The sequence below is a fragment of the Oncorhynchus gorbuscha genome, linkage group LG12 (assembly GCF_021184085.1).
Source record: "Oncorhynchus gorbuscha isolate QuinsamMale2020 ecotype Even-year linkage group LG12, OgorEven_v1.0, whole genome shotgun sequence".
In the NCBI taxonomy this organism is placed as follows: domain Eukaryota; kingdom Metazoa; phylum Chordata; class Actinopteri; order Salmoniformes; family Salmonidae; genus Oncorhynchus; species Oncorhynchus gorbuscha.
Window position 1 is genome coordinate 67,714,614 of NC_060184.1, and position 25,429 is coordinate 67,740,042.

At 46.0% G+C, this 25,429-nt stretch overlaps 1 protein-coding gene across 2 annotated transcripts; it reads right to left on the reverse strand.

The window, feature by feature from the left end:
- Positions 1–928: 928 nt before the first annotated feature.
- On the reverse strand, positions 929–24,698 carry lrrc34 (leucine rich repeat containing 34). Of its 2 annotated transcripts, XM_046290821.1 has the most exons (10): positions 24,535–24,698; positions 24,295–24,407; positions 10,512–10,576; positions 10,309–10,392; positions 8,195–8,323; positions 6,801–6,896; positions 6,450–6,604; positions 6,150–6,305; positions 5,825–5,951; positions 929–1,242 (listed from the first exon to the last, which is right to left on the reverse strand). In XM_046290821.1, exons 1-10 carry the CDS (start codon positions 24,636–24,638, stop codon positions 1,021–1,023), a joined length of 1,251 nt encoding a protein of 416 aa, XP_046146777.1. In that variant the 5' UTR covers positions 24,639–24,698; the 3' UTR covers positions 929–1,020. The 2 variants fall into 2 exon arrangements, with proteins under 2 accessions (XP_046146777.1, XP_046146778.1); XM_046290822.1 differs by lacking the exon at positions 10,309–10,392.
- Between the last annotated feature and the right edge of the window lie 731 nt (positions 24,699–25,429).

A 25,429-nucleotide genomic window follows, 5' to 3' on the forward strand; every position in this document is an offset into this window, starting at 1 on the left:
AGCTGCTAGGGGTTTGCCAAAAGGCACCCAAAGGACTCAGACCATGAGAAACAAGATTCTTTGGTCTGATGAAACCAAGATTGCCAAGCGTCATGTCTGGAGGAAACCTGGCACCATATCTACGGTGAAGCATGGTGGTGGCAACATCATGCTGTGGGGATGTTGTTTAGTGGCAGGGACTGGGATACTAGTCAGGATCGAGGGAAAGATGATCAGAGCAAAGTACAGAGAGAATCTTGAAGAAAACCTGCTCCAGAGCTCTCAGGAACTCAGACTGGGGCGAAGGTTCACCGTCCAGTAGGACAACAACCCTAAGCACACAGCCAAGACAACGCAGGAGTGGCTTTGGGACAAGTCTCTGAATGTCCTTGAGTGGCCCAGCCAGAGCCCGGACTTGATCGAACATCTCTGGAGAGACCGGAAAATAGCTATTTGTTGCCAAAGGTGCTCCAACAAAGTAATGAGTAAAGGGTGAATACTTATGTAAATGTAATTTTTCTGTTTTTTAACTGTTTTTGCTTTGCCATGATGGGCTACTATGTGTAGATCTATAGGAAAATGTTTTTTAATCCATTTTAGAATAAGGCTGTAACGTAACAAAATGTGAAAAAGTCAAGGGGTCAGAATACTTTCCGAATGCACTGTAGATGGAGAACATTGAGCAACCTAAACTTTTCTTAGTGTTCTATGCAAAAATGGTCATTACCATGGCAACTATATCACATCAACATGTTGGCCATATTTGGTGTACCAGCCATATTGTAAATGTATGAAAAGGATCATTTATGTTTTATTTTATTTAACCTTTATATAACAGGAAAATATATTTTTGAGGTTACAAAACCTCTTTTGGAAGTAGGGCCTGACAAGCGGTCAGCGTAAACATACAACACAAGAGCATGATACAAATAGGACATGAACAGAGAAGTTACTTAAAACAGTTTATTAGATATTTATTAGAGTGCATGTATGCAACAAGTTTAACTGAATGAGCGCCAGGTGGGTAGTATTATTAAGGGTTTAGGGTGTGTGTGAGGAGTTAGGATAGAGTTGTGTATTTGTGAGGGCCATAGCTGCATTGCTAGCAGGATTTACATCCTGTCCGTAGCTGGGTGTCCAGTAGTAGTGCCTCTTCAGCCCATGGAAGACCTCAGCCAGACACACACACCCGTCCACCTCGTACACACACACATCGGTCTGCTCCGACGACAGACGACCACTGGACAGCAAATCACTGAAAGCCTGGTGGAGGGGAGTAAGAGTGTGGCTTCGAGTGTGATTTTGATTTGTGTGTTTTATTATTTTATTTTATTTATTTCACCTTTATTTAACCAGGTAAGCTAGTTGAGAACAAGTTCTCATTTACAACTGCGACCTGGCCAAGATGAAGCAAAGCAGTTGGACACATACAACACAGAGTTACACATGGAGTAAAACAAACATACAGTCAATAATACAGTAGAAAACGTCTATACACAGTGTGTGCAAATGAGGTAAGATAAGGGAGGTAAGGCAATAAATAGTGGCGAAGTAATTACAATATACCAATTAAACACTGGAGTGAATAGATGTAAGAGAAGACGAATGGGTACAAAGGAGCAAGATAAATAAATACAGTATTGGGATGAGGTAGTTGGATGGGCTATTTACAGATAGGCTATGTACAGGTGCAGTGATCTGTTAGCTGCTCTGACAGCTTGTGCTTAAATCTAGTGAGGGAGATATGAGTCTCAAGCTTCAGTGATTTTTGCAGTTCGTTCCAGTCATTGGCAGCAGAGAACTGGAAGGAAAGGCGGCCAAATAAGGAATTGGCTTTGGGGGTGACCAGTGAGATATACCTGCTGGAGCGCGTGCTACGAGTGGGTGCTCCTATGGTGACCAGTGAGCTGAGATAAGGCGGGGCTTTACCTACCAGAGACTTGTAGATGACCTGGAGCCAATGGGTTTCACGACGAGTATGAAGCGTGGGCCAGCCAACGAGAGCGTACAGGTCGCAGTGGTGGGTAGTACATGGGGTTTTGGTGACAAAATGGATGGCACTGTGATAGACTGCATCCAATTTGTTGGGTAGAGTGTTGGAGGCTATTTTGTAGATGACATCGCCGAAGTCGAGGATCGGTAGAATGGTCAGTTTTATGAAGGTATGTTTGGCAGCATGAGTGAGGGAGGCTTTGTTGCGAAATAGGAAGCCGATTCTCGATTTAATTTTGGATTGGAGATGCCTAATGTGAGTCTGGAAGAAGAGTTTACAGTCTAGCCAGACACCTAGGTATTTGTAGCTGTCCACGTATTCTAAGTCAGAACCGTCCAGAGTAGTGATGCTGGACGGGCAGGCAGAGATCGGTTGAAGAGCATGCATTTAGTTTTACTTGCATTTAAGAGCAGTTGGAAGGAGAGTTGTATGGCATTGAAGCTCGCCTGGAGGTTAATTAACACAGTGTCCAAAGAAGGGCCAGAAGTATACAGAATGGTGTTGTCTGCGCAGAGGTGGATCTGAGAATCACCAGCAGCAAGAGCGACATCATTGATGTATACAGAGAAGAGAGTCGGCCTGAGAATTGAACCTGTGGCACCCCAATAGAGACTGCCACAGTCCCTCCGATTTGACACACTGAACTCTATCAGAGAAGTAGTTGGTGAACCAGGCGAGGCAGTCATTTGAGAAACCAGGGCTGTTGAGTCTGCCGATAAGAATGTGGTGATTGACAGAGTCTAAAGCCTTGGCCAGGTTGATGAATACAGCTGCACAGTAATGTCTCTTTTCGATGGCGGTTATGATATCGTTTAGGACCTTGAGCGTGGCTGAGCTGCACCCATGACCCATTCTGAAACCAGATTGCTGAGCGGAGAAGGTACGATGGGATTTAAAATGGTCTGTAATATGTTTGTTAACTTGACTTTCAAAGACCTTAGAAAGGCAGGGTAGGATAGATATAGGTCTGTAGCAGTTTGGGTCAAGAGTGTCTCCCCCTTTGAAGAGGGGGATGATCGCGGCAGCTTTCCAATCTTTGGGAATCTCAGACGATACGAAAGAGAGGTTGAACAGGCTAGTAATAGGGGTTGCAACAATTTCGGCAGATCATTTTAGAAAGAGAGGGTCCAGATTGTCTAACCAGCTGATTTGAAGGGGTCCAGATTTTGCAGCTCTTTCAGAACATCAGCTATCTGGATTTGGGTGAAGGAGAAATGGGGAGGCTTGGCGAGTTGCTGTGGAGGGTGCAGGGCAGTTGACCAGGGTAGGGGTAGCCAGGTGGAAAGCATGGCCGGCTGTAGAAAATGCTTATTGAAATTCTCCATTATAGTGGACTCATCGGTGGTGACAATGTTTCCTAGCCTCAGTGCAGTGGGCAGCTGGGAGGAGGTGCTCTTATTCTCCATGGACTTTACTGTGTCCCAGAACTTTTTTGAGTTTGTGCTACAGGATGCAAATTTCTCTTTGAAACAGCTAGCCTTAGCTTTCCTAACTGCCTGTGTATATTGGTTCCTAACTTCCCTGAAAAGCTGCATATCACGGGGGCTATTCGATGATAATGCAGTACGCCACAGGATGTCTTTGTGCTCATCAAGGGCAGTCAGGTGTGGAGTGAACCAAGGCCTATATCTGTTCCTGGTTCTACATTTTTTGAACAGGGCATACTTATTTAAAATGGTGAGGAAGGCACTTTTAAAGAATAACCAGGCATCCTCTACTGATGGGATGAGGTCAATATCCTTCCAGGATCCCCGGGCCAGGTCGATTTGAAAGGCCTGCTCGCTGAAGAGTTTTAGGGAGCGTTTGACTGTGATGAGGGGTGGTCATCTGACCGCAGACCCATTACGGATGCAGGCAATGAGGCAGTGATCGCTGAGATCTTGGTTGAAAACAGCAGAGGTGTATTTGGAGGGCAAGTTGGTTAGGATGATATCTATGAGGGTTCCCATGTTCTATGAGGGTGCCCCCGTAGGTTCATTGATCATTTGTGTGAGATTGAGGACATCAAGCGTAGATTGTAGGATGGCTGGGGTGTTAAGCATGTTCCAGTTTAGGTCGCCTAGCAGCACGAACTCTGAAGATAGATGGGGGGCAATCAATTAACATATAGTGTCCAGGGTACAGCTGGGGACAGAGGGTGGTCTATAGCAAGCGGCAACATTGAGAGACTTGTTTCTGGAAAGGTGGATTTTTAACAGTAGAAGCTCCAATTGTTTGGGTACAGACCTGGATAGTAAGACAGAACTCTGCAGGCTATCAATGCAGTAGATTGCAACTCAGCCCCCTTTGGCAGTTCTATCTTGTCGGAAAATGTTATAGTTAGGGATGGAAATTTCAGGGCTTTTGGTGGCCTTCCTAAGCCAGGATTCAGACACGGCTAGGACATCCGGGTTGGCAAGGTGTGCTAAAGCAGTGAATAAAACAATCTTAGGGAGGAGGCTTCTAATGTTAACATGCATGAAACCAAGGCTTTTACAGTTACAGAAGTCAACAAATTAGAGCACCTGGGGAATAGGTGTGGAGCTAGGCACTGCAGGGCCTGGATTAACCTCTACATCACCGGAGGAACAGAGGAGGAGTAGGATAAGGGTACAGCTAAAGGCTATAAGAACTGGTCATCCAGTACATTCGGAACAGAGAGTAAAAGGAGCAGGTTTCTGGGCATGATAGAATAGATTCAAGGCAAAATGTACAGACAAAGGTATGGTGGGAGTGTCGTGGCAGAATCAGAATTCTTTAGGTAACATTTATAAATAAGATGTTTTATTAATTTTCATACGCATGCTTATGTGGGGAAAGTTACTTGGGCCCAGAGAGGGGAGAGGTCGGGTTAGTCTTATCTGTGAATGTGTCTGTAAACTATTCCTAAACTGTGTGAAGGGCTGGTGTGATTAATGGGGACCCAGTAAGGTGGCTCCACAATGTCTGTGTACCAGTCACGTCTCTCTGTAAGCTTGTCCAGGAGGGGGTGTATTTTATATATGCCATTGGATGAGGTAATGTTTTTGGTTCTAAGTGGTACCAAGAATGAGATAAGAGCTTTGGTTTAGGAGATCAAACTGAACGATAATTTATAGCTAATGCTATAAATTATGGGATACTCCTTTTTTCTGGTAAAAGGTTATTTGTATAATGTTCTATAAGATCTGTTATTGGTCATGTGAATGTTGATGGGTGTGTCTTGGCTATAAATGATACTAAGGACTGTTTTGTAAGCACTCTCAGAGAATTAATTTACAGACACTGAATTGATTTGAGAGTCACAGGGTAGTGATGAAGCTCATATAATTAAAGATGGACTTTATGATAACTCTGACTTGTGTGTGGTTTGCTCTCTCATGATTTGGTAATACAGGAAATTTCTACGACAGGATGTGAATACATTGGAGGTAAACCTAGGCATTGTTGATGTCACCGCATGCATGTGTGGGAGGTGGAACTAAAGGTTTGGCTAAGCCATATTGAGCAGGGCTAGAGGCTCTACAGTGAAATAAGACAATAATCACTAACCAGAACAGCAATGGACAAAGCATATTGACATTAGGGAGAGGCGTGCGTAGCCGAGTGATCATAAGGGTCCAGTGAGTAGTTAGGCTGGCTGGAGACACGACGATTCAGACAGCTAGCAGGCCAGGGCTAGCAAGCTAGCAGAAGGGCCTTAGAAGGACGTCACGACAGAGGAAGTCTGTTATAGCCTAATTGTGCAGTTACATCGAATAGACCAGTCGTGATGGAGTACTAGGGTTCCGTGTAGCAAAGGGGTTCAGTCCAATTGGCAAAATAGGTATAGTGGCCGAAGAAATTGGCCGATGGATCTGTGTGTGTGTGTTTGCTTGCGTGCGTGCGTGTTACCTGACAGACCGGCTCCTCCAGTCTGTTCCCCCAAATGTAGATGTGTGTGAGAGTGTTGTTAGCCTGCATGGCCCGAGACAGAGACACCAGACCAACAGTAGCTATGTTATTATTGGGGATAGACAACCTGGAGAGACAGTAAGAGAGAGAGGGAGAAGAGAGAGTTGGATAAATCCTGGGTTGTGTTCAGTAGGAACAAAAATGTCGGAAAAGTTTTGAAACAAAGTGAAAAATGTAAGCACTAACTGAACTTGTCCAATAAATAACACTCAAGGGTTGGGGGTGGGTTAAAGGTGAGGTGTGTGTGGGTGTATGTGTGTCTCACGCTTTGAGGTTGCAGGTGGGCAAGGCGATAGCCTGGCTGAGGTAGAAGGCACCATCGTCTTCGATGCGATTGGACGCCAGGTCCAGAATCTCCAAGGTTCCATTGTTCTTCAGAACCTTTGCTAGACACCGCGCCCCTTCACGAGTCACACGGTTACTGAGCAAAGGACAGACAGAGAGGAGGGGTGTATGGCGTGAGTAACTATGAGCGTGCTTGTGGTGTATGTAAGTATGTGTATGGGCTTTGAGCGTATGACATTTCTGTGCATGGTGTGTGTGTCAGTGTACGGTGTGTGTGTACCAGCGTAAGTCCAGGTATTTGAGGGTGTAGTTGGTTCTCAGGGCGTCAGTGAGTCTCTCCACTCCATAGTCAGTCATGCCCATCTTTCCCAGGTGCAGCTCCCTCAGACACTGATTAACTACCAACATACCTGACAGATGGACCGCTGTCTCCTCCTATGACAGAGAAAACCTGATGAAGGCAGTGCAGCTGTCGAAACGTGGCTTTACTAAACGTATTGCATAGTAGCCATTCCAGTTTGCAGCTTTTATTTGCTCAGAAAGAGACAGAGCCACACAAAAGATGCACATATGTTCTGACATGGTAGTCTTTCTGAAGACCACATCTTAGTACACGTTGTGTGCAGTGTACCTGGTGGCTGAAGAGTAGAGGTCTGCTGATGTTGACAGATCGGAGGCTCTTGTTGTTGTTCAAGACGATGGCAAACGCTATCACACTCTGAGTCCCCTATGCAGAGAGAGAGCGCGAGACAGTGGCCATGGCCGAATACCCAAACTTGCATCCTAAATAGTAGGCCGTTTGAGCATGAGAGAAAATTATGTTTAATAGTACGCCAATTTTATTTTATTTTATTGAATATACTTTAAATGCCCGGATGTCATACTCATTTTGGCTCTGACAACAGCTCATCAATTACATATGGGGATGCACTACTGAAATCAACAAATAGCGGGAAACAACACAATCGCGTTTGACAAATTCTCAGTATGCGAAAATAGAATGTTTTATAGTATGTGAATTTTTCAAATTCGTGTATGGTTTAAATGCCAGGATGTTATACTAATTTCAGCTCTTCATCTAGTAAAATTCAATGCACACGTTTCCACAATGCACAGGAAGATGTGGTCTGCGAGTGATAGGCCCTGGTTCTCTTCAAGTAACCAAACAACAAAACGAAGCTACTTAATTGGGAAGATGACGAATAGCGAAGCATCTGCGGTGGTGTTCAAATGCAGGCTAAATATTTTTTGTTCTCCTTAAAATCTTACTTTTTTTTGTGGATTTCTGTTTTCTCATTTAAAAGAGTTGCTTGTTCTCTTGGCCTTCATCAGAGCTTTTAAAGTAAATACTAAACCATCTTGTGATTTGTGAATGTGTCGGCACTGGGGACGCAGGATGTGGCTGCGGTAATGATGTTATGTTAATCAGGCCTTTAGATTTGAACATATGGATTGTTTTAGTTTTGGGCAGATATCTAAGCTTGGACGTCGGCCCACTACCTTAAGCTTAACCTCGACAAGGTGGAGCTGCACTTCCTCCCGGGGAAAGCCTGCCCGCTCCAAGACCTCCATCATGGTTGACAACTCGACGGTGTCCCCCTCCCAGAGCGCCAATAACCTTGACCTGACCCTGGACAACACCCTGTAGTTCTCTGCAAACATCAAAGCAGTGACTCGCTCCTGCAGGTTCATGCTCTACAACATCCATAGAGTACGACCTTACCTCACACAGGAAGTGGTGCAGGTCCTAAACCTGGCACTTGTTGTTGGCTGGGCTCCGCACTTGTACCGTCAAACCCCTGCAACTTATCCAGTACACTGCAGCCCACCTGGTGTTCAACCTTCCCAACTTCTCCCATGTCACCACACACTCCACTGGCTCGCATCCACCACGAGACCATGGTACTTGCCTATGGAGCAGCAAGAGGAACTGCTGCCCCCTACCTTCAGGCTCTACTCAAACCCTACATCCCAACTCGGACACAGCCAGTATGTGTATGTGAGAGTGTGTGGCGCATGTGTTACCAGGTCAGAGTCTGCCACGTCCAGCTCCTGTAGTGTAGAGTTGACCTGCAGCATGCTGGCGAAGTGCATGGCTCCTCCGTTCCCTATCTTATTACCAGTCAGCCTCAGAGACAGGAGGGCATCATTAGACTGGAGATAGTGAAAAACACACACACTTTACATGGTGTATACAAATGGAGAAATCATGTATTGAAGACTTCCTGTATGTTCTATTATGTGGTCTATATAGCTACTGCATAGTGTGTTTATAAATAATGTATATATACAGTTGAAGTCGGAAGTTTACATACACCTTAGCCAAATACATTTAAACTCTGTTTTTTTTGTGTGTTTTTTACAATTCCTGACATTTAATCCTAGTAACAATTAAGATCACCACTTTATTTTAAGAATGTGAAATGTCAGAATAATAGTAGAGAAAATGATTTAATTCAGCTTTTGTTTCTTTCATCACATTCCCAGTGGGTCAGAAGTTTACATACACTCAATTAGTATTTGGTAGGATTGCCTTTAAATTGTTTAACTTGGGTCAAATGTTTCAGGTAGCCTTCCACAAGCATCCCACAATAAGTTGTGTGAATGTTGGCAAATTCCTCCTGACAGAGCTGGTGTAACTGAGTCAGGTTTGTAGGCCTCCTTGCTTGCACACACTTTTTCAGTTCTGCCGACAAATTTGCTATAGGATTAGAGTCGGGGCTTTGTGACCACTCCAATACCTTGACTTTGTTGTTTAAGCCATTTTGCCACAACTTTGGAAGTATGCTTGGGGTCATTTCCCAATTGGAAGACCCATTTGCGAACAAGTTTTAACTTCCTGACTGATGTCTTGAGATGTTGCTTCAATATATCCACATCATTTTCCTCCCTCATGATGCAATCTATTTTGTGAAGTGCACCAGTCCCTCCTGCAGCAAAGAACCCCCACAACATGACGCTGCCACCCCCGTGCTTCACGGTTGGGATGGTGTTCTTTGGCTTGCAAGCCTCCCCCCTTTCCCTCCAAACACAACGATGGTCATTACGGCCAAACAGTTCTATTTTTGTTTCATCAGACCAGAGGACATTTCTCCAAAAAGTACGATCTTTGTCCCCATGTGCAGTTGCAAACCGTAGTCTGGCTTTTTTTATGGGAGTTTTGGAGCAGTGGCTTCTTCCTTGCTGAGTGGCCTTTCAGGTTATGTCGATATAGGACTCGTTTTACTGTGAATATAGATACTTTTGTACCTGTTTCCTGCAGCATCTTCACAAAGTTGTTTGCTGTTCTGGGATTGATTTGCACTTTTCGCACCAAAGTACGTTCATCTCTTGGAGACAAAACGCGTCTCCTTCCTGAGTGGTATGACGGCTGCGTGGTCCCATGGTGTTTATACTTGCGCACTATTGTTTTTACAGATGAACGTGGTACCTTCAGGCATTTGGAAATTGCTCCCAAGGATGAACCAGACTTGTGGAGGTCTACAATTTCTTTTTTGAGGTCTTGGCTGATTTCTTTTGATTTTCCCATGATTTTTAAATTTTACCTTTATTTTATTTTACTAGGCAGGTTAAGAACAAATTCTTATTTTCAATGACGGCCTAGGAACAGTGGGTTAACTGTCTGTTCAGGGGCAGAACGACAGATTTGTACCTTGTCAGCTCGGGGATTCGAACTTGCAACCTTTCGGTTACTAGTCCAACGCTCTAACCACTAGGCTACCCTGCCGCCCCAGGCTTGATGTCAAGCAAAGAGGCACTGAGTTTGAAGGTAGGCCTTGATATACATCCACAGGTACATCTCCAATTGACTCAAATTATGTAATTTAGCCAAACAGAAGCTTCTAAATCCATGACATTATTTTCTGGAATTTTCCAAGATGTTTAAAGGCACAGTCAACTTAGTGTATGTAAACTTCTAACCCAATGGAATTAGGATACAGTGGGATACAATTATAAATTAAATAATCTGTCTGTTAACAATTGTTGGAAAAAGGACTTGTGTCATGCACAAAGTAGATGTCCTAACCGACCTGCCAAAACTATAGTTTGTTAACAAGAAATTTGTGGAGTGGATGAAAAATGAGTTTTAATGACTCCAACCTAAGTGTATGTAAACTTCAGACTTCAACTGTACATACAGTCAAACTCTTTGCAATGTATTCAGCTCCGTCTGTCTGAATGTCGTTACACGTCAGGTCCAGAGAGCGCAGACACACGTTCTCCTGACATAATATAACACACAACAACACACAGCTTAATACACACTTAACAACAGCATGTCTGGATTTTAGGAAATGGGACCAGTGTTCTAATCGACCTCCATTATATGTGACCAGGTTACCTTGAGGAGGTCAGCGAGGTGTCCCGCCCCCTCATCTGTGATGCAGTTGTACCTCAAATCCAGACCTGTCAATCAACAACACACCTGGATGACCAACAAGACACATGGACATAAGAGTGCATCTCAATATCTACAAGGGAAGTTCTCTCCTCTCCTTCATCTTCACTGATCTAAGCAGGGTCAGCGTTATGGGCGGGCCTTTGGGGGCCTGGCCCGCCCTACCGTACCTCTTTGCCCATCCAAATAAAACATTTTAATATTAATAATTTATTTCACAGAGACGCGCACTGACAGAAAGACATTAATTCAGTTAAAGAATCCAAGCGAGTGAAACAGCTCCCCTCTGTCTCAATATGTGTAGACCACGTATCTGATGCTGTCTGGACAGTGAAACAGCTCCCCTCTGTCTCAGTATGTGTAGACCACGTATCTGATGCTGTCTGGACAGTGAAACAGCTCCCCTCTGTCTCAGTATGTGTAGACCATGTATCTGATGCTGTCTGGACAGTGAAACAGCTCCCCTCTGTCTCAGTATGTGTAGACAATGTATCTGATGCTGTCTGGACAGTGAAACAGCTCCCCTCTGTCTCAGTATGTGTAGACCATGTATCTGATGCTGTCTGGACCAAAAGGGTGTGGCATGGCATACTATTTCTGTCCAGACAGCATCAGATACTTAGGGTAAATATAGAGGAGTGCTGTTTTGCTCGCTCGGATGCTTTCTCCAGTGACATAGATTCAGCAAAGAGGAAGAGGCCAAGCGCGAGGGTTCACTCTTGTCAAAATCTGTCCAGAATAAGCCCAGAGTGGCGCAGCGGTCTAAGTTTTGATCCCGGGCTGTATCACAACCGTCCGTGATCGGGAGTCCCATAGGGTGGCACACAATTGGCCCAGCATCGTCCGGGTTAGGGGAGGGTTTGGCCAGGGTACACCGTCATTGTAAATAAGAATTTGTTCTTAACTGACTTGCCTAGTTAAATAGAAACATTTTTCTTTATTTTTTAAAATGGAAATAATATGTAGACCTAAGCTTGTTGCCTGCCTTTCCGCCTTTGGCACAAAATCTCCCATTGTCAGGGTGGAGACATGAGCATCTCATCATTATACAGTATACAGATTTCTGGTTTCAGCCTCTTGTGGATTGGAAAGGAAAGTGTGCGGTTGTACAGTGCACTGTCAGTAAGCAGAGTCAGTGTAATCAGCTCAGCTATCCTCATTGAGACCGTGTCTGTGCCTCAATCTAGGTTGAGCAAAACTAAACATGGCGTAGTTCGCCTTTGCAATCTCACTGGAATAAAGACCTCCTCAATTCCTGTCATTATTGAAAGAGATTGTGAAAGCTTACATCTAAAAATAGGGTTACTTAATGTTAGATCCCTCACTTCCAAGGCAGTCATAGTCAATTAACGAATCACTGATCATAATCTTCATTTGATTGGCCTGCCTGAAACATGGCTCATGCCTGATGAATTTACTGTGTTAAATGAGGCCACTCCTGGTTACTCTATGCAGTCTACTCAATCACTTGTTATAGCTACTGTTTACAAGCCTCCTGGGCCATATTGTCACATTCTGACCTTAGTTCCTTTGCTATGTCTTTGTTTTAGTTTGGTCATGGCGTAAGTAGGGATGGGTAGTCTATGTTCTTTTTTCTAGGTTGTGTTTATGTGTTTGGCCTGGTTTGGTTCTCAATCAGAGGCAGGTGTCGTTCGTTGTCTCTGATTGAGAATCATACTTAGGTAGCCTTTTCCCACCTGTGTTTTGTGGGTGATTATTTTCTGTTGTGTGTCTGCACCATACAGAAATGTTTTGTTTTCGTTTCTGTCTTTCACTTGGTTATTTTGTATTTTCAGTGTTCAGTTGATTTATTAAATAATAACATGGACACATACCACGCTGTGCATTGGTCCGACATTTCTTACTCCTCGTCAGAGGAGGACGAAGAATATCGTTACAGAATCACCCACCAACCAAGGACCAAGCAGCGTGGTATCGAGCAGCAGCAATCTCTGGACTCATGGACATGGGAGAAGATTTTGGACGAAAAAGGACCCTGGGCACAAGCTAGGGAATATCGCCGCCCCAAGGAAGAACTGGAGGCAGCGAAAGCTGAGCAGCAGCAATATGAGGATGCAGCACGGCAGCCCCACCCCCAAAAAAATTGGGTCAGGTTGGAGACCTGAGCCCACTCCTCGTCCTTACCGAAAGAAGCGCAGTACTGGTCAGGCACCGTGTTATGCGGTCAAGCGCACGGTGTCGCCAGTACTCGCTCACAGCCCAGTGGGCTATAGGCCAGTCCCCCATCATGCGCCAGCGCTGCGTGCTGTGTCTCCAGGGTGCTGGGAGGGTGCAGTGCGTCCTATGCCTGCGCTCCGTCCATGCGAATGTGGGTATTGAGCCTAAGGGAGAGGTGCGAGTGGTATGCACCAGATCTCCAGTGCTCACCCACAGCACGGTTCAACCTGTGCCTGCACTCTGGAGGGTCCGGGGTAAAGGGATCATCCAGCCTGGAGAAGTGGTGCCAAGGCTGCGCACCAGCGCTCCAGTGCTACCCCACAGCCCGGTCCATCCGGTGCCTCCTCCAAGCACCAGGCCTCCTGTAGGTCTCCTCAGCCTCGTGGGTCCTGTGACAGCCCCACGCACCAGGTTGTCTCTCCGTCTCCTCCCTCCAGGTTCGTCCGTCTGTCCTGAGTTGCCAGAGCCGCCCGTCTGTCAGGAGCTGCCAGAGCTGCCCGTCAGTCAGGAGCTGCCAGAGCTGCCCCTCAGTCAGGAGCTGCCAGAGCCGCCCGTCAGTCAGGAGCTGCCAGAGCCGCCCGTCAGTCAGGAGCTGCCAGAGCCGCCCGTCAGTCAGGAGCTGCCAGAGCTGCCCGTCAGTCAGGAGCAGCCAGAGCCGCCCGTCACTACGGCGCTGCCAGAATCGCCCTTCCCTCCGGAGCTGCCGGAGTCTCACGCCTGTCCGGTGCTGCCGGAATCTCCCGTCCATTCAGGACCCGCTGCAGGGGTCCCCAGTTCGGAGTCGGCGGCAGGGGACGCCGCGCCAGGGGCACCACTTAAGTGGGCAGAGACTATGATGGAGTGGGGTCCACGTCCCGCGCCAGAGCCGCCACCGCGAACAGACGCCCACACAGACCCTCCCCTATAGGTTCAGGTTTTGCGGCCGGAGTCCGCACCTTTGGGGGGGGGGGGATACTGTCACGTTCTGACCTTAGTTCCTTTGCTATGTCTTTGTTTTAGTTTGGTCATGGCGTGAGTTGGGATGGCTATGTTCTTTTTTTTAGGTTGTGTTTATGTGTTTGGCCTGGTATGGTTCTCAATCAGAGGCAGGTGTCATTTGTTGTCTCTGATTGAGAATCATACTTATGTAGCCGATGTGAAATGGCTAGCTAGTTAGCGGTGGTGCGCGCTAGTGGCGTTTCAATCGGTGACGTCACTTGCTCTGAGACCTTGAAGTAGTGGTTCCCCTTGCTCTGCAAGAGCCGCGGCTTTTGTGGAGCGATGGGTAACAATGCTTCGAGGGTGATTGTTGTCTGTGTGCAGAGCGTCCCTGGTTCGCGCCCAGGTCGGGGCGAGGGGACGGTATAAAGTTATACTGTTACATCTGCACCATACAGAACTGTTTCGTTTTCGTTTCTGTCTTTCACTTTGTTATTTTGTATTTTCAGTGTTCAGTTGATTTATTAAATATTAACATGGACACATACCACGCTGCGCATTGGTCCGACATTTCTTACTCCTCATCAGAGGAGGATGAAGAATATCGTTACACATATAGAGCGTTCATCACTGAGTTCCCTGAATTCCTATCGGACCTTGTAGTCATGGCAGATGATATTCACATTTTTGGTGACTTCAATATTGACATGGAAAAGTCCACAAACCCACTCCAAAAGGCTTTCGGAGCCATCATGGTCTCAGTGGGTTTTGTCCAACATGTCTCCAGACCTACTCACTACCACAGTCATACCTTGGATCTAATTTTGCCCAGTGGAATAAATATTGTGGATCTAAATGTTTTTCCTCATAATCCTGGACTATCAAACCACCATTTTATGACGTTTGCAATCGCAACAACTAATCTGCTCAGACCCCAAATAAGGATCATCAAAAGCCGTGCTATAAATTCTTGGACAACAAAAATCGTTTAACCACCTGAGGATCTAAATTTAACCTTGCGTAATACCCTGGATGCAGTTGCACCCCTAAAAACAGAAAAACATTTGTAACAAGAAATTTCCTGCCTGGTATGCAGAAAATACCCAAGCCCTGAAGAAAGTTTCCATAAAATTGGAACGGAAATGGTGCTCCACCAAACTGGAAGTCTTCTGACTAGCTTGATAAGACAGTACCACACAATATCAAAGAGCCCCTCACTGCTGCTCGATCATCCTATTATTCCAACCTAATGGAGGAGAATAAGAACAATCCTACATTTATTTTTGATACTGTCGCAAAGCTTACTAAAAAGCAGCATTCAACAAGAGAGGATGGCTTTCACTTCAGCAGTGATGAATTCATGAACTTCTTTGATAAAAAATATCATTATCATTAGAAAGCAAATTACGGACTCCTCTTTGAATCTGCGTATTTCTCCAAAGCTCAGTTGTCCTTAGTCTGCAAAGAACTGCAGGGACCTAGGATCAATGGAGACACTTACGTTTTTTAATCCTGTATCTCTTGACACATTCATGAAAATACGACTACGACTTCCGGCGCCGACAGAGATGGCCGCCTCGCTTCGCGTTCCTAGGAAACTATGCAGTTTTGAGTTTTTTTTACGTGTTATTTCTTACATTAGTACCCCAGGTCATCTTAGGTTTCATTACATACAGCCGAGAAGGACTACTGAATATAAGATCAGCGTCAACTCACCATCAGTACGACCAAGAATATGATTTTCGCGACGCGGATCCTGTGTTCTGCCTTTCAACCAGGACAACGGAATGGATCCCAGCCGGCGACCCCCCAAAAAAACCGACTCCGTAAAAGAGGGAAACGAGGCGGTCTTCTGGTCAGACTCCGGAGACGGGCACATCGTGCATCACTCCCTAGCATTCTTCTCGCCAATGTCCAGTCTCTTGACAACAAGGTTGATGAAATCCGAGCAAGGGTAGCATTCCAGAGGGACATCAGAGACTGTAACGTTCTTTGCTTCACGGAAACATGGCTCACTGGAGAGACGCTATCGGAAGCGGAGCAGCCAGCGGGTTTCTCCATGCATCGTGCTGACAGAAACAAACATCTTTCTGGTAAGAAGAGGGGCGGGGGCGTATGCCTTATGGCTAACGAGACGTGGTGTGATCAAAGAAACATACAGGAACTCAAATCCTTCTGTTCACCTGATTTAGAATTCCTCACAATCAAATGTCAACCGCATTATCTACCAAGAGAATTATCTTCGATTATAATCACAGCCGTATATATTCCACCCCAAGCAGACACATCGATGGCTCTGAACGAACTTTATTTGACTCTTTGCAAACTGGAATCCATACATCCTGAGGCTGCATTCATTGTAGCTGGGGATTTTAACAAGGCTAATCTGAAAACAAGACTCCCTAAATTGTATCAGCATATCGATTGCGCAACCAGGGCTGGAAAAACATTGGATCATTGTTACTCCAACTTCCGCGACGCATATAAGGCCCTGCCCCGCCCTCCTTTCGGAAAAGCTGACCACGACTCCATTTTGTTGATCCCTGCCTACAGACAGAAACTAAAACAAGACGCTCCCACGCTGAGGTCTGTCCAACGCTGGTCCGACCAAGCTGATTCCACACTCCAAGACTGCTTCCATCACGTGGACTGGGATATGTTTCGTATTGCGTCAGATAACAACATTGACGAATACGCTGATTCGGTGTGTGAGTTCATTAGAACGTGCTTTGAAGATGTCGTTCCCATAGCAACGATTAAAACATTCCCTAACCAGAAACCGTGGATTGATGGTAGCATTCGCGTGAAACTGAAAGCGCGAACCACTGCTTTTAATCAGGGCAAGTTGACTGGTAACATGACCGAATACAAACAGTGAAGCTATTCCCTCCGCAAGGCTATCAAACAAGCTAAGCGTCAGTATAGAGACAAAGTAGAATCTCAATTCAACGGCTCAGACACAAGAGGTATGTGGCAGGGTCAACAGTCAATCACGGACTACAAGAAGAAAACCAGCCCAGTCACGGACCAGGATGTCTTGCTCCCAGGCAGACTAAATAACTTTTTTGCCCGCTTTGAGGACAATACAGTGCCAATGACACGGCCTGCAACGAAAACATGTGGACTCTCCTTCACTGCAGCCAAGGTTAGTAAAACATTTAAACGTGTTAACCCTCGCAAGGCTGCAGGCCCAGACGGCATCCCCAGCCGCGCCCTCAGAGCATGCGCAGACCAGCTGGCCGGTGTGTTTACGGACATATTCAATCAATCCCTATACCAGTCTGCTGTTCCCACATGCTTCAAGAGGGCCACCATTGTTCCTGTTCCCAAGAAAGCCAAGGTAACTGAGCTAAACGACTACCGCCCCGTAGCACTCACTTCCGTCATCATGAAGTGCTTTGAGAGACTAGTCAAGGACCATATCACCTCCACCCTACCTGACACCCTAGACCCACTCCAATTTGCTTACCGCCCAAATAGGTCCACAGACGACGCAATCTCAACCAAACTGCACACTGCCCTAACCCATCTGGACAAGAGGAATACCTATGTGAGAATGCTGTTCATCGACTACAGAGACTGAAAAACAGCTTCTATCTCAAGGCCATCAGACTGTTAAACAGCCACCACTAACATTGAGTGGCTGCTGCCAACACACTGTCATTGACACTGACTCAACTCCAGCCACTTTAATAATGGGAATTGATGGGAAATTATGTAAAATATATCACTAGCCACTTTAAACAATGCTACCTAATATAATGTTAAATACCCTACATTATTCATCTCATATGCATACGTATATACTGTACTCTATGTCATCGACTGCATCCTTATGTAATACATGTATCACTAGCCACTAACTATGCCACTTTGTTTACATACTCATCTCATATGTATATACTGTACTCGATACCATCTACTGTATCTAGCCTATGCTGCTCTGTACCATCACTCATTCATATATCTTTATGTACATATTCTTTATGTTATGCAGGTGAATGAGGACCCAAAAGCGACTTGGCGAAAACAGAGTCTTTAATCCAGTAAAGTAAATCTACAATCATAAGGCATAATTCCACTCGTAATGACGAGAACAGACTGGAGACTCGATCAAGAACTGCAGGTTGCCTCGGGAAGGCACTTGAACATAGCAGACTCAGACACCTGCTCACCACGCAGCATCTGAGGGAAACACGACACGACAGGGCGATACACAGACACAGCACGGTGAACAATAGACAAGGATCCGACAGGGCAGAAACGGAAAACAAGGGGAGAAATAGGGACTCTAATCAGGGAAAAAGATAGGGAACAGGTGTGGGAAGACTAAATGATTGATTAGGGGAATAGGAACAGCTGGGAGCAGGAGCGGAACGATAGAGAGAAGAGAGAGAGAAAAAGGGGAACGAACCTAAAAAGACCAGCAGGGGGAAAACGAACAGAGGGAAAAGCAAAATGACAAGACAATCTAAGACAAAACATGACAGTACCCCCCCCCACTCACCGAGCGCCTCCTGGCGCACTCGAGGAGGAATCCTGGCGGCAACGGAGGAAATCATCAATAAGTGAACGGTCCAGCACGTCCCGAGACGGAACCCAACTCCTCTCCTCAGGACCGTAACCCTCCCAATCCACTAAGTATTGGTGACCCCGTCCCCGAGAACGCATGTCCATGATCCTACGTACCTTGTAAATAGGTGCGCTCTCGACAAGGACGGGAGGGGGGGGGAGGGAAGACGAACGGGGGTGCGAAGAAAGGGCTTGACACAGGAGACATGGAAGACAGGATGGACGCGACGAAGATGTCGCGGAAGAAGCAGTCGCACAGCGACAGGATTGACGACCTGGGAGACACGGAACGGACCAATGAACCGCGGAGTCAACTTACGAGAAGCTGTCGTAAGAGGAAGGTTGCGAGTGGAAAGCCACACTCTCTGGCCGCAACAATACCTTGGACTCTTAATCCTACGTTTATTGGCGGCTCTCACAGTCTTCCCCGCAGACAAAGGCAGACCGGTAATGAAGTCTAGGGCGATGTGAGACCATGGTCGAGAAGGAATGGGGAGCGGTCTGAGACGACCGGCAGGAGGAGAGTTACCCGACTTAGTCTGCGCGCAGTCCGAACAAGCAGCCACGAAACGGCGCGTGTCACGCTCCTGAGTCGGCCACCAAAAGCGCTGGCGAATAGACGCAAGAGTGCCTCGAACACCGGGATGACCAGCTAACTTGGCAGAGTGAGCCCACTGAAGAACAGCCAGACGAGTGGAAACAGGAACGAAAAGGAGGTTACTAGGACAAGCGCGCGGCGACGCAGTGTGCGTGAGTGCTTGCTTAACCTGTCTTTCAATTCCCCAGACTGTCAACCCGACAACACGCCCATAAGGAAGAATCCCTCGGGATCAGTAGAAGCCACAGAAGAACTAAACAGACGGGATAAGGCATCAGGCTTGGTGTTTTTGCTACCCGGACGGTAAGAAATCACAAACTCGAAACGAGCGAAAAACAACGCCCAACGAGCTTGACGGGCATTAAGTCGTTTGGCAGAACGGATGTACTCAAGGTTCTTATGGTCTGTCCAAACGACAAAGGAACGGTCGCCCCCTCCAACCACTGTCGCCATTCGCCTAGGGCTAAGCGGATGGCGAGCAGTTCGCGGTTACCCACATCATAGTTGCGTTCAGATGGCGACAGGCGATGAGAAAAATAAGCGCAAGGATGAACCTTATCGTCAGACTGGAAGCGCTGGGATAGAATGGCTCCCACGCCTACCTCTGAAGCGTCAACCTCGACAATGAATTGTCTAGTGACGTCAGGAGTAACGAGGATAGGAGCGGACGTAAAACGTTCTTTTAGAAGATCAAAAGCTCCCTGGGCGGAACCGGACCACTTAAAACACGTCTTGACAGAAGTAAGAGCTGTGAGAGGGGCAGCAACTTGACCGAAATTACGAATGAAACGCCGATAGAAATTAGCGAAACCTAAAAAGCGCTGCAACTCGACACGTGACCTTGGAACGGGCCAATCACTGACAGCTTGGACCTTAGCGGAATCCATCTGAATGCCTTCAGCGGAAGTAACGGAACCGAGAAAAGTAACGGAGGAGACATGAAAAGAGCACTTCTCAGCCTTCACGTAGAGACAATTCTCTAAAAGGCGCTGTAGAACACGTCGAACGTGCTGAACATGAATCTCGAGTGACGGTGAAAAAATCAGGATATCGTCAAGATAGACAAAAACAAAGATGTTCAGCATGTCTCTCAGAACATCATTAACTAATGCCTGAAAAACAGCTGGCGCATTGGCGAGACCAAACGGCAGAACCCGGTACTCAAAATGCCCTAACGGAGTGTTAAACGCCGTTTTCCACTCGTCCCCCTCTCTGATGCGCACGAGATGGTAAGCGTTACGAAGGTCCAACTTAGTAAAGCACCTGGCTCCCTGCAGAATCTCGAAGGCTGATGACATAAGGGGAAGCGGATAACGATTCTTAACCGTTATGTCATTCAGCCCTCGATAATCCACGCAGGGGCGCAGAGTACCGTCCTTTTCTTAACAAAAAAGAACCCCGCCCCGGCCGGAGAGGAAGAAGGCACTATGGTACCGGCGTCAAGAGACACAGATAAATAATCCTCGAGAGCCTTACGTTCGGGAGCCGACAGAGAGTATAGTCTACCCCGAGGAGGAGTGGTCCCCGGAAGGAGATCAATACTACAATCATACGACCGGTGAGGAGGAAGGGAGTTGGCTCGGGACCGACTGAAGACCGTGCGCAGATCATGATATTCCTCCGGCACTCCTGTCAAATCGCCAGGTTCCTCCTGAGAAGTGGGGACAGAAGAAATGGGAGGGATGGCAGACATTAAACACTTCACATGACAAGAAACGTTCCAGGATAGGATAGAATTACTAGACCAATTAATAGAAGGATTATGACATACTAGCCAGGGATGACCCAAAACAACAGGTGTAAAAGGTGAACGAAAAATCAAAAAAGAAATAGTCTCACTGTGGTTACCAGATACTGTGAGAGTTAAAGGTAGTGTCTCAAATCTGATACTGGGAAGATGACTACCATCTAAGGCAAACATGGGCGTAGGCTTATCTAACTGTCTGAAAGGAATGTCATGTTTCCGAGCCCATGCTTCGTCCATGAAACAACCCTCAGCCCCAGAGTCAATCAAGGCACTGCATGTAGCACCCGAACCGGTCCAGCGTAGATGGACCGACATAGTAGTACAGGATCTAGATGAAGAGACCTGAGTAGTAGCGCTCACCAGTAGCCCTCCGCTTACTGATGAGCTCTGGCCTTTACTGGACATGAATTGACAAAATGTCCATCAAATCCGCAATAGAGGCACAGGCGGTTGGTGATCCTCCGTTCCCTCTCCTTAGTCGAGATGCGAATACCTCCCAGCTGCATGGGCTCAGTCTCTGAGCCAGAGGAGGGAGATGGTTGCGATGCGGAGCAGGGAAACACCGTTGACGCGAGCTCTCTTCCACGAGCTTGGTGACGAAGATCTACCCGTCGTTCTATGCGGATGGCGAGAGCAATCAAAGAGTCCACACTGGAAGGAACCTCCCGAGAGAGAATCTCATCCTTGACCACTGCGTGGAGTCCCTCCAGAAAACGAGCGAGCAGCGCCAGCTCGTTCCAGTCACTAGAGGCAGCAAGAGTGCGAAACTCTATAGAGTAATCCGTTATGGATCGATCACCTTGGCATAGGGAAGCCAGGGCCCTAGAAGCCTCCCTACCAAAAACTGAACGGTCAAAAACCCGAATCATCTCCTCTTTAAAGTTCTGGTAATTGTTTGAACAATCAGCCCTTGCCTCCCAGATAGCTGTGCCCCACTCTCGAGCCCGGCCAGTAAGGAGTGAAATGACGTAAGCAACCCGAGCTCTCTCGCTAGAGTATGTGTTGGGTTGGAGAGAGAACACAATATCACACTGGGTGAGAAAGGAGCGGCACTCCGTGGGCTGCCCGGAGTAGCAAGGTGGGTTATTAACCCTAGGTTCCGGAGGCTCGGCAGGCCAGGAAGTAACAGGTGGCACGAGACGAAGACTCTGGAACTGTCCAGAGAGGTCGGAAACCTGAGCGGCCAGGTTCTCCACGGCATGGCGAGCAGCAGACAATTCCTGCTCGTGTCTGCCGAGCATGGCTCCTTGGATCTCGACGGCAGTGTTACGAGCGTCTGTAGTCGCTGGGTCCATTCTTTGGTCGGATCCTTCTGTTATGCAGGTGAATGAGGACCCAAAAGCGACTTGGCGAAAACAGAGTCTTTAATCCAGTAAAGTAAATCTACAATCATAAGGCATAATTCCACTCGTAATGACGAGAACAGACTGGAGACTCGATCAAGAACTGCAGGTTGCCTCGGGAAGGCACTTGAACGTAGCAGACTCAGACACCTGCTCACCACGCAGCATCTGAGGGAAACACGACACGACAGGGCGATACACAGACACAGCACGGTGAACAATAGACAAGGATCCGACAGGGCAGAAACGGAAAACAAGGGGAGAAATAGGGACTCTAATCAGGGAAAAAGATAGGGAACAGGTGTGGGAAGACTAAATGATTGATTAGGGGAATAGGAACAGCTGGGAGCAGGAGCGGAACGATAGAGAGAAGAGAGAGAGAAAAAGGGGAACGAACCTAAAAAGACCAGCAGGGGGAAAACGAACAGAGGGAAAAGCAAAATGACAAGACAATCTAAGACAAAACATGACACTTTATCCCCTTACACTGTGTATAAGACAGTAGTTTTGGAATTGTTAGTTAGATTACTTGTTGGTTATTACTGCTTTGTCGGAACTAGAAGCACAAGCATTTCGCTACACCTGCATTAACATCTGCTAACCATGTGTATGTGACAAATAAAATTTGATTTGATTTGATTTGAAAATAGTCATGTCCTCTAATCCCTCAAGCTGGATATTGGATCCTATTCCAACTAAACTACTGAAATAGCTGCTTCCTGTGCTTGGCCTTCCTATGTTGAACATAATAAATGTCTCCCTATCCACTGGATGTGTACAAAACTCACTAAAAGTGTCAGTAATAAAGCCTCTCTTGAAAAAGCAAAACCTTGACCCGAAAATTATATCGAATCTCCCATTCCACTCAATTTGTTTTGAAAAAGATGTTGCACAGCAACTCACTGACTTCCTGGAGACAAATAATATAGATCCCATCATAGCACCGAGACTGCACTTGTGAAGTTGGTAAATTACATTTTAATAGCTCCTAGACCTTTGTGCTGCATTTGACGCCCTCGATCACCAGTCTAAATAATAATTTAAAATACTTCACCAGAGAGCATGACTTAGCCACAGAGGATCATTAGCTTCTTAAAAAAATAACTAGCTGTGGATTGTTTCCAATTACAAGTGTATTTGGGAAACCCGCTGTTTGGGTAGTGCGCGTGGCAGTAGGTACAGCTGATTGAGTTGCGGCTGTCAGTGATACGCGTCTAAAATATGTGTGAAGATAATGTGTCTTGAGTATAACTTAAAATGTTGCATCAAGAATAAGATGACGAAGATACGGTGCGTCTCTCTCCGTGATGCGAATGCATGCATATGTAGGAAAATGCCCATTTGGCATTGTCTTGATTTCTGATTGTCTTAAACTTAAACTTTTCTTCGCCTCACACAAGTCAATGAAGTCTGTTTTTCTTAACATACATTGCAAATGATAGTTCCTATTTGAAAAATCTTTCCAACACTCCCAGCCCCGATAATCACCAAGCTTCGGTGTGAAAGAGCAAAATATCATAATCTGATGAAGTTCACTAGTGACAGCTTCGGCAGGCCCCAGTGATGATTTGATACAATGTTGCACTACACTTGCAATTGTTCAAGTCAAGATGGATATAAAGTGAGGCAGACAGGTGGAGTAGAGAGATTAATTTGATTGAAAGAACCGGAATTTTCATCAGGATTGATTTTTTATTTTTACTGCTTTAGGCGCATGTATTTTACTTAGTTTACACGGAAGTTATAGGCCTACTGCATAATTGCATTGGCTTATAGGTTATAACGGAGTTCTATGCTCTCATTTCTTTAGTCACCAATAGATCACAGTGTACCAATGTGTCCATATGGCAGAGGCTAGTGCTCTCGCCATAGCTGAATTTGAACTTTTAGATTTTTATCATTTTACTTAAGATTTTTATGATTAACCAAGTGACAATGATTTTGAGAACAAAAACGTTATTATTGAAATGAAACTGTTCCACGAAAATGCGCATATAACAAATAATCACAATTGACATAAATTGTAAGCTTCCCCAACGTTGCAACTCACGAACTGCCTGGTCTTTACTATTGACACTCGTAACGAAAAATAGTGAACGCGTAAGTGCGTGCACACGTGGGAGGTTCCTCAACAAACGTGCGCAGCTATGAAAATCACCAGTCAAGTCCAACTGATTCGTTCTGGCGCCGGCCGTGGATTTAAGAACCCGACAGGAGAAAGCATATCCCTGTTATTGCATGTCTACAATGCGTTCACCTGTCCTATCCTCTGACTTCGCAGACCAGTGATGAAGGAGAAGAGGATCCCACTTGAGGATTTTGTTAGAATGCAGGCTATCCATGGTCTCAACAGTACACGTGTCTATCTACCTGTCACTGAGTCGTTGTCTCGGAGGGTTCTGGACAGAGCGAGAGCATCTTTGTTGGTCACTTGTTGTACCTTTCTCAGCCTGTCGTTCCCAGTCAGTTGGAGTGTGATGTCTCTACGGAATGCAGACAGGCAGGCAGGGTTTGGTAAAACTCGTTCGTGAGAAACGTGAATGTCAGTATAAGAAGTTGCTTTTGCGGCTAGAAAATGAACTGCAGCGTGCCATGATGCTGCGAACCTACCCCGTCTTCCCCTCCGTCTCTTGCAGGACTTCTAAAATGTATCGATTAGTTCGTAGTTTTAGTTCTTTGCAGACAGAGGAGTAAACATCTGTAATACTTCCCATAGTAGCGAAACTTTAGGCTAGCTATGAATGCCAAAACACCAGTCAAGGCCAGAGGACAAGGAAATGTTTACATTCCTATGGCAACACAGGCGCGCCCTCGCGCTTGTAAAATCAAAAATGCAAGCGAAGAAACGCTCACCCAACATTCATTAGAATTATTAAATATCTGATGATTTAAAAAAAACACACATTTTTTTTAAACGTTAACTTTATTCAATCCACACTAATGTAAAATGTTAAAAGTGTCAATCCTAAGCATAGTGGTGCATCTACAGTGCCTTCAGAAAGTATTCACGCCCGTTGACTTTTCAACATTTTGTTGTGTTACAGCCTGATTTTAAAATACATTAAACTGAGATGTTGTGTCACTGGCCTACACACAATACCCAATAATGTCAAAGTGGAGTTATGTTTTTCAAAATGTTTACAAATTAAAATCTGAACCAGCTATGACTGAGCAATCTTGGTATCAGATATATAAGGGACAGCATGGTCTGTAAAGGGTAGGGACAATAATGACGGGTTTCTATATTGCAATAATTAATCAATATTGAATAAAGATGACTGTTTGAAGAAAAGAGAAAGAATATATATTCCAGGAATCAGTGACAGTGGCTGTGTGGTCCCAAATCTGGGATTAGGGGGCTCTTTTCCAAGTTTAAAATAAATAACGTTCAACATCGGCCATGCTGTCAATGAAGCATGATTTGTGCTGCGCACAAACTACTGTTAACTAACTCGGAGGATCGCCACGCCACCTTCCTGTTCAAATGAGCCGAGTGCAAAAATGA